The 10,429-nt window shown below is 32.6% G+C and overlaps 1 protein-coding gene across 1 annotated transcript; it reads right to left on the reverse strand.

Moving 5' to 3' along the window:
- Positions 1 to 4,192: 4,192 nt before the first annotated feature.
- On the reverse strand, positions 4,193 to 5,926 carry LOC133824345 (uncharacterized). The gene has a single exon (XM_062257227.1). It carries the CDS (start codon positions 5,924 to 5,926, stop codon positions 4,193 to 4,195), a length of 1,734 nt encoding a protein of 577 aa, XP_062113211.1.
- Positions 5,927 to 10,429: the final 4,503 nt, after the last annotated feature.

Raw genomic sequence — 10,429 nt, forward strand, 5'->3', positions numbered from 1 at the left:
TAACAACCCTTAAACTAGACATTAAGTTTAAAAAAAGTCCTTAATAATCTTACATATTTAATTAAATGAGTCTTTAATTAGTTAAAAGAAAATCTTGTTCTGTACCGACTTTTACTATATAACTAGTGAAAATAACGTGTACGTATAGTCTATTTGTCTTCCTTAAAAATTGTCCTATAAAACTGGAAAAAAAAAGTCAAAACCATGAAGTAGTAAAATATTAAAGAGATATTTACAGCATAAATTAGAAAAAATACCTGGTATGGACTAATATTTTTTTAGCAACTAAAGTACCAAAACATCCTAAAAATCCTAAAATTGGAATTCCGTCCAATTTCGTCAATAGGGTGTCCATTAATGGCCACAAAGAACACGTGTAGACTTCAAATTATACTTAAGTTTAATTTTAAAATTTAAATTAAATAAAAACACAGGAAACACGTGTAGACTTCAAATTATATCTAATTTTAATTTTAAAATTTAAATTAAATAAAAAAATACATTTTAAAATATTAGAATAATATAAATTAATTCTAAAAACTAATTAACAAATCTATATATTAAATCTGTAAATATCTACTAATTAAAAAACTAAATTAAAACAATAACTTAATCCAAAATTTAAATCTAAATTAAAGCCAAAATCATAATTAATTTTTTTATAAAAAAAACTAAAACCTTAACTCTTTCATCAACATCATCAAAACAGAGGAAAAAACGTAGTTATCAAAACAGAAGTCAAACAATAAAACTCATTATTGTGTTTGAATCTGAAATAGAAAAGAGAAAAAATAAATCTATACAAAAACACCATCACAGATTTGAATCTAACTCACAAATTTGAATCTAAATTCATTAGAGAAATGAGTATTAACACCATAGACAGATTTGATTTTTTTTAAAGCTGTCATTACTAATCAAACAATTATAACATATGATTTAGGGGAGCTACAAAATTCTTGGTTGGTAAAAGATTTGGGCTGAAGTCGACGGCGAGACAAAACAGATCTAAAGGCTTCAACGAAGGCGGAGTATAGGGTCGCGGACTACTGGGCACGGCAGATCAATGATCGACAATGGGGCTTGGCAGATTACTGGCACGATGACTCTTGATTGTAGCTGAGAAGAAGAAGAAAAAGAAGATCAGGTTTACAAAGAGAGAGAAGAATAATATTTTTTTTGTTTTAATTTTTTTATGCTTTAAGTTGATAAGTTTTAATGATTTTTAAATGAGTTTTTATTATTCTTTTCATTTTTAAATCAGATTTTTTGTCAAAAAAAAATCAGCCTTTATTATTATTTTTATTTTAAATTAATTTTTAACTATTTTTTAAATTTAAAATCTAATAAACTAATTTTTAAAAATATTTATAAGCTGTAACAAAGTGTAATAGGCCGACTGAATTTTGTTGATTTTGGTTACTTTAACTACTAAAAAAATTTGGATAATGTGGAGTATTTTCCCTAGATAGTTTTACCGTAAATATCCTAATATTAAATATAACTCCGGACTATAAATACTGATTCCGTACGTGCTTGGTTTTTTTTTTTTGGAAGCCGCGTGCTTGATTGTTAGGGTGATTAATTAGTGTGAAGTTATATCGTTTTGTACATTTCGCCGGCGATGATCACGACCTAAATTACAAATTTAGGTTACATCACATTCTTTTCTATTACGATTGTATGTCTTATAAGTTAGATTCTTACTCATTTTGATATCCAATAACACAATAATAATATAAGTACAATTATAAATATATGAGATGTCGTGAATAAGAAATTAATGTGTCATGCTCAGATGTGAGATGTCTGTTACGTTCAAATCACATAAATATTTGATTCACATTCGTCCTCGTCCACATGCATGAATTTCATTCATTCATAATTAACCATATACGTTTGTCAAATATTTATCCTTATTAGTAACACAAATAATTCATGTCTAATTATATTAGCCTAGCTAGCTAACTAGGTAGGTCATATCATATTATTGCATCTAACACTGATCTTATGCTTGTCGTTTCTTTTTTGAACCATGAGATTATTTTGTCTAACTTTCATTTTTAATCCAAAATTCATGATATAGAATAGAGTAGGACCTAATTAATTAGCAACCACTAAATTATTGAATAAATTTCAACCCTTCATTAAAATCAAACCCACACTGACTTAGTGATACATGATGAAGAGTTTGTTATTTTAATAAAAATGATTGCATGCATCCAAAAATATATCCCATTCCACATTCAAATAATGTACATATATTTCTTCAATTATATTTTATATTTAAATTATTTTATTATATTAAATAAATATTATCAATTAATGTTGAAATTGCTTAGTCTTTCAATTATAATACAATTAACGTATTTAGTCATATATCTATAAAATCATAAATTACGTGACTCGTCATTAATAATGCTGAAATTAATCTAATATGTTTTAACACCCGTCATATGTTATGGAGTTGTCTACTAATGAAATTTCTTTTTCAATAAAAACTTTAAACCTTTACAATCATATTCTTGTAGTGTAACACTTCAAAATTGAAAATTGCACGTAATGAATATATCAAGCATATACTTATGTTAATTAATTTAGAATGATTTAATTCTTATCAAATTTTAATTATAGTATTAAATTCTGATATTACAAACAATTTTTTCTATTATTGTTCAAGTAGATCATAGTTTAGAAATAATCTAGAAAACATAACTACACTTCATGAAATATTTTGTAATAAATATAAAAATTTTAATTTTTGAAATTCCGTTTTTTATGATTACAAACTTAATTATTTAAATTAAATAATTAATTGTTGAACTGTTACAGAAATGTTTAAACAGATACCAAGACTGTTTGAACAGAAACCAGATATGTTTAAACAGTTTGTGACCATAAGATAAAAACGAACATAAAGTAAAGAACACACGAATTTTTACGTGGTATCAGCAATCTTTGCAGATTGCTACTAGTCCACGAGGCCACGCCCAGAGAATGAAATTTATTAGAAGAATATCTAAATGATTACAAAACCAAATTGACTTATACAAATAAAGACTCCCTCTTGAATTTGTCGCAACTGTTGTAATCTAAACTTCTAATCAAATTTCTAAAGTGCTAAGATCTTGAACTCCCTTCAAATCATAACACTTGCACTTTTCCTCCCGAAAAGTGACTCACGAACAAGACTTCTCCCGAAGCTTGATGACCAATGTCCAAGTGTGTTCAACCTGCACAATTAACACAAAGAAAACAATACAGAAGTACACTGTAATAAACCACTAAGAACTTGTTGGACTCAAGTTCTTCACATAATAAAAAATCTCTCTAAAACTTGAAAAACATTTGGAAAAATAATATACCAAGAGAGATGATCGAAAACCAACGACCTAAGGATGATTGTATACTTTTTAGAATCCTTTTAGGTCGAGGAAAACAAATCAGAAATCAAGCAGCCAATAAATGGAAAATCTTCCAAAACAGGAAAGTCAGAATCTGTTCAAACAGACTGGCAATCCGTTCAAACAGATTCATTGAACCTGGACAGTTTTTTCAACCCAGTTTCCTTAAATAAATAAGGAAACAATATATCATTTATGATTGCAAGATGTACACGATTTCTGGGCAACCAAATCAGATAAATAGAAATAAATACTAATAATTTCCAATTCAAGAAAAAGATATTCTTTTATAGGAAAATATATATATTTATTTTATTAACACATAAATAAAAATCTGAATATAGAAAGACATATTTCAACAAAACAAGAAACTACCCATTTTCGAAATTCACCACAAAATATTACAAAAGAGGAAACTACTAATTTCGAAAAAACCCTTTTCATTAATTTTGTCATTATTATCAAAAATGCCAATAAAGGATTTTACAATCTCCCCCTTTGGCAATTTGATAGACAAAATTAATTCAAAAACCTGCAACACAAATGTTAGTGATAAGTAAAGAGAAAGAACTCCCCCTGCAAACATGCATGAACTATAACAAACATGTAAATAAACTAGACTTAACTCCCCCTCAAAATAAGAAGGTCCAGAGTTAAACAAAACAACAAACAACTAGGTTTTTGGAAGTAGTACAGTACTACTCTCCCCCTTTGTGTCTTTCAAAGAAGCCAAAGAACCATAAAACAAAAGGAGTATCAATGTTTAAAGGAAAAAAATTAAAAGAAAACTAAACAACTGGATCTTTGGACAGAGATTGAACAGCTTCCAACACAGAACGTTGCAATCCTTCAAGTGACATCACTTGAGCAGTCAAAGAATCAACAGAGGCTCGAACAGTAGCTATTTCGGTTGCAACAAGTCTTGAATCTGTGGCAACAAAGGAGGAGGCATGAGGAATGTCATCCGAGGCAATCTTCAGGGATTGGGGCTTGACTTTCTTGGAGGACGGAGCAGCAGTGGCTTTAGTAGGAGCGGCAGAGGCCTTGTAGGAAGCAGCAGTAGTGGGTGCCACCAAGTCTTCTTGATCACGTTGGAGATCTTTTTTCTGCATACTCAACACTTTATAAATAACTTGAGGAAAAGGAAGATTCAAGTTTTTCCTGTTACCTTTGCGAAACCCAATGATTTGATCATGAATAACCGAAGCCAAATTTATACTAAGACCGGTCCCCACCTTGTACAAAAAAGAGGCCATATCAAAAGAGATAGTGGCGGTGTGAGAAGTGGGCTTCCAATTTGTTGTGGCAAACTTAAGGAGAACAGCATAAGTGTAGGTGAGATTGGAGACCGAGATGACTGTATTAGATGGCCATACCATTTTTTGACCTACCAACTCAGTGATAACCATGTCCTTGTCAAGAGAGGCACCATCAACATCATCCTCAACAGCAAGGGGAAGATGCAAAGCAAGAGCAATGTCTTGAGGAGAAAAAGAGAACCAATGGCTCCTAACAAACACTTTATTATACAGAGGAGATGAAGGTTCAATAATTTCATTAGTAAGATTGGCATAGAATTCCTTGACTATTCTATCCACAAAACCAGAAAATTTAACCAAAGAACCTGTCCATTGTCGATCTTGAAGCATTGTTAGCACACCAAAAGGACGATGATCACTCAAGACATAATTTCTTTCAATGATAAATTTCCTTTGAGCATATAGAACCATATCACGTGCATTATCATTATAGCAAAAAATGGAAGAATAAGGTTTGAAATTTACACCTGAATGTTTTGGAGAAGGTGTAGAACCAGAAATAGGTTTCTTCCCTTTAGCTTTGGATGTCAAAGGAGATGCAATGTGGTCTGAGTCAGATTCGACTTCTTGTTCAGAGGGGACAATGTCTTCTTTTTCTGGCTCATCAGACTCAGCCTCTGATTCTGCATTGTCAGGAACCGTTTCATCAGACAATGTGGTATCATGGGTTGCTTCAGATTCTGATTTTTCTTCCTCAGGATCAGATTCGGAGGAAGACAGTGAAGGGGGATGAGCCTTCAATTTTTTCTTGGCAGCAGACAAGGGAGAAAGAGACGCGTTCAACCCCAATTTCCTTTTGGGGGTCACAGAATTTTTCTTGGACTGACTCGGCTTCAAGGGAAATTTGAGCAACCTAGCAGCAGCAGCTTTGGAAGAGGATGAAACAGATTTCGATTTTGCCCTAGCCTCCAAAGACGAATCAAAAGGAAGAGGAGAATGGTCCTTGGCTCGAGAGGGCACCACCACTTCAGATGGTGGTGCATCAATGTCAGCAGAGATATCTGGAAACACCATAGGGTGTTCATGAGAGAGCGAAAACACCTTCTTGCGTGCCTTGGATTTGCAGGACTTTCCAACAGATGTGGGAGCTGCTGGAACAGAAAGAGGCGTTGTTGACACAGACGGAGGAGGCGAAGGAGATGGTATCTTTCGGGATTGAGAAACAGGAGTCTTCTTGGAGGAAGCACCACGAGTTCTTACCATTTTTTTTTCTGAGAAAACAAAAACACTTACAAGAAAATGAGAGAAAAACAATTAGAAGGAGATGAAATGACCAACTGAGATCGTGGGTGAGAAGAAATAGGGTAATGGCAAACCTTTTTAAATACAATACTTACCCAATTTAGACACTCACGGCAATAAAAAGGTTTCCTTTTTGTTAAATTATTTTTAATTGAAACAATAAAAGGAAACAACCTTTAATACACACGATCTTCATACAACTTACCCTTTTTTTTTTTAAATTTCAGTTTATTCATAAAATCCCAAACCAAAAAAGGTAACCAGAAAAAAATACCCCACACGATCTCCTTATTGACTTTTTTCCCTTTTTTTTAAAAAAAAATCCTAAATAAAGTACAAGACAATAAAGATACAAATCATGATATTCCAAAATGAGAAAGAAGACAAAAATAAATTTCTTGGAGACAAAGAATATATTAATCACACAATTAAATGCATAATTCCTCATAATCACCACAATGATTCGGTCCACCAAGAATTTCCTTGTCAAATTATTTCTTTTTTTTTATTATTATTATCATTTATTTTATTTTATTTTGTATATATGAACAAAAATAAAAACTCAACCCAAAAAAAAAAATCTGCTTTGATCAAAGAGAGTCATCCTGATAAGAATAAAATCAAGCAAATGAAAATCAGAGTTAGTGTAAATCATAGATAAGAACACTTGTGAAAATGAAAAATTAGAACGAATATTCGAGAGAAATAAAGCACAATTCAGTCACAAGCACATATTCTTAAGTAAATCAATCAACATGTATGAGTCTTACACACATTTTTTTTTTTTTATAAACTGTGTACAATTTTTATTGCATTGTTTCAAGAATAAGTGTGTGACAGTGTATGCAAGGGAACATTGCCCAATGACAAATAAGTCTTTTTCAAAATTAAAATAATTGTAACCCATGAAAACACTGTCACACTACACCAGTGGTAGCCCTTTTCTATGGTAGCGTATCCACTTCATAACTCCGAATTACAAAGTTCCAACTTACTCAAAAGACGGCTTTCACACATTGATGTAGGTAGCTCTATTCTTTCACAGGAGCTTGAAACAATGCTACACAAAAGGAAGCTCAAACATTAAACATTGATTAATTTACTCGAATATACCTAGGAGGAATAGATTAAATTTCTCTCAAGAATATACAACCAAAGATTCATAAACACAAGACAGATTATCCAGCTTGACACACAACAAAATTTTCAAATTGATTGACATTTTTCTTAACAAAAAAAAAACACAATAGATCAAGCAGACAACACCATAACAAAAGAATTTAAAGAGAACAAACCCCCAAATATTTTCGGAGGAAATCAAAGCGAACCAAATCAAGAGCTTTAGTGAAAATATTTGCAATTTGTTTATGTGTTTCAATATATTCCAAGACAAGAACTTTATTTTCAACTAATTCTCTTATGAAATGATGATGAATATCAATATGTTTAGTACGAGAATGTTGCACAGGGTTTTTTGAAATATTAATTGCACTTGTATTATCACAAAAAATAGTTAAAGTGTCAAGATCAAACCCATAATCCATCATCATTTGCTTCATCCACAAAAGTTGTGCACAACAACTTCCCGCTGCAATGTATTCGGCCTCAGCTGTTGAGAGAGAAATAGAATTTTGTTTCTTGCTGTGCCATGAAACAAGATTATTTCCCAAGAAGAAACATCCTCCACTAGCGCTTTTTCTGTCATCAGTGTTACCTGCCCAATCAGCATCACTAAAACACACTAGATTAGGGTTAGTTTCTTATGAATACCAAATACCATAATCAGCAGTCCCATGAACATATCGAATGATTCTTTTGACAGCTGCAACATGAGACTCCATAGGATTTCCTTGGTACCTGGCACACACACCAACACTATAACTCAAATCAGGTCGACTAGCAGTGAGATAAAGAAGACTACCAATCATGCTCCTATACAGTGTAGGATCCACTTTGACACCATTTTCATCTTTGGATAGCTTCACAGTCGTTCCCATTGGTGTTTTGGCAATCTTTGAACTTTCAAGTCCAAACTTTTTCACCAAATTCTTAGCATATTTGCTTTGAGAAATAAATGTGCCTTCATCTAATTGCTTGACTTGCAAACCTAAGAAATAGGTCAATTCTCCCACCATGCTCATTTCAAATTCCTCTTTCATTTGCTTCACAAATACCTGCACCTCATTGTCAGAAGTAGAACCAAACACAATATCATCAACATAAATCCGAGCAATAATTATGTTAGATTTAATATTTTTGATAAACAGAGTTTTATCTACCCCACCTCTTTTGTATCCATGAGAAACAAGAAATTGAGAGAGTCTCTCATACCAAGCCCGAGGGGCTTGCTTCAAACCATATAGAGCTTTCTCCAATTTGTAAACATGATCAGGTGCATGGGGATCTTCAAACCCTTTGGGTTGTTCAACATATACCTCTTCATGCAAGATCCCATTGAGAAATGCGGATTTGACATCCATTTGGAACAACCTGAAACCAATCAAGCAAGCAATAGACAATAATAATCTAATTGATTCAAGTCTTGCAACAGGTGCAAATGTTTTATCAAAGTCTATTCCTTCCACTTGTGTGTACCCTTATGCCACTAATCTTGCTTTATTTCGCACGATTGTACCAAATTCATCAGATTTATTTTTGAAAATCCATTTTGTGCCAATACTATTAGTATGCAACGGTCTTGGCACAAGGATCCACACTTTGTTTCTAAAAAATTGTTCCAATTCCTCCTGCATAGCTTTAATCCAATTTTTATCAGTTAAAGCTTCTTTCACATTTTTAGGCTCAATTAGAGATAAGAAACAAACAAATTGAACAACATTACTAAACCTTCTTCGTGTTACCATACTGTCTTTTGGATTTCCAAGTATTAAATCTGCTGGATGATTTAACTTAACTCTGGTTGATGGCTCCTTTTGGACTTCATCCAAAATAATATCTGGAAATTTCTTTTCTGTCTGTCCAGAATCTGTTTCATCGGATTCGCGATTTGTTGGAACAGATGGACCAGACGTTGCAACAGTAGTATCACTGACACAAGCTTCTTCGTGTTTTTCAGTAGGTTCATCAATAAACCTTTCAATTTCTTCCTCAGTAGAAAACTTAGAAAAATCCCTGGAATCATCAATAACAACGTTAGCCGACTCCATTACAGTTTGGGTTCTCATGTTATACACACGATAGGCCCTACTGTTAGTGGAGTATCCAATAAAAACACCTTCATCACTCTTAGCATCAAATTTACCAAGATTTTCTCTATCTCTCAAAATGTAACAAACACATCCAAAAACATGAAAGTAAGCCACACTTGGTTTCTTACCTTTCCAAATTTCATAGGATGTTTTAGATGTACCTGGACGAAGAAAAACACGATTTATGATATAGCAAGCAGTGTTAATTGCTTCTGCCCATAATCGTTTGGTCAATTTTTTGCTGTTTAGCATCACTCTAGCCATTTCTTGAAGAGTGCGGTTTTTCCTCTCTACAACTCCATTTTGTTGAGGAGTTTTGGGAGCTGAAAACTCATGAGAGGTACCTGCAGACTTACAAAAATCATCATAGACAGAATTCTCAAATTCTTTACCATGATCACTTCTTATACGAACAATTTTTCCAATGTTGCAATCTTTTTCAACTTTTAATTTCAAGCAAAGAGTTTTAAAGGCATCAAAAGTGTCAGATTTTTCTTTCAAGAAATCCACCCAAGTATATCTAGAAAAATCATCCACACAAACAAAAATATACCTTTTGCCATTTAAACTCTCAATTTGAATTGGACCCATAAGATCCATGTGAAGCAATTCTAAAACTTTCGAAGTGTTTATGTCAGAAACACTTTTATGTGTAATTTTCAATTGCTTACCAAGTTGACAACTCTTACACTTACCATCAGATTCTTTACCTAGCTTAGGTAAACCACGAACACTCCCTGCATGTGACAATTTTTTCAAGGTTTTGAAATTTATGTGACCAAGTTTAGCATGCCACATATCAGTGTTATTACTCACAACAGATTGACACATAATAGATGGCAGAAGAGTGTAGCAATTGTCATTAGATCTATAACCTTCAAGAACATTCTCACCATTCTTGTTTAACACAAAACAATTCTCTTTATCAAAGTTAACAGTATAACCTTGATCACAAATTTGACTTATGCTTAGAAGATTAGCTTTAAGACCTTCCACAAGTAACACCCTTTTGATTCTAGGCAACCCTTCAAAGTTAAGAGTACCCATACCAAGAACATTACCTTCAATTCCATTGCCAAAAGTAACAGACCCACAATGCATAGGTTTTATGTCTGTAAGAATAGACTTGTCACCTGTCATATGTCTTGAACAACCACTGTCAAAATACCAAAAATATGAAGAAGCAGATCTATCATATTCACTAGTAAAACCAGAAAAACAATTATTCTTTTTGATCCATATTTTCTTTGATTGA

This window comes from Humulus lupulus, chromosome 3 (genome assembly GCF_963169125.1).
Source record: "Humulus lupulus chromosome 3, drHumLupu1.1, whole genome shotgun sequence".
In the NCBI taxonomy this organism is placed as follows: Eukaryota; Viridiplantae; Streptophyta; class Magnoliopsida; order Rosales; family Cannabaceae; genus Humulus; species Humulus lupulus.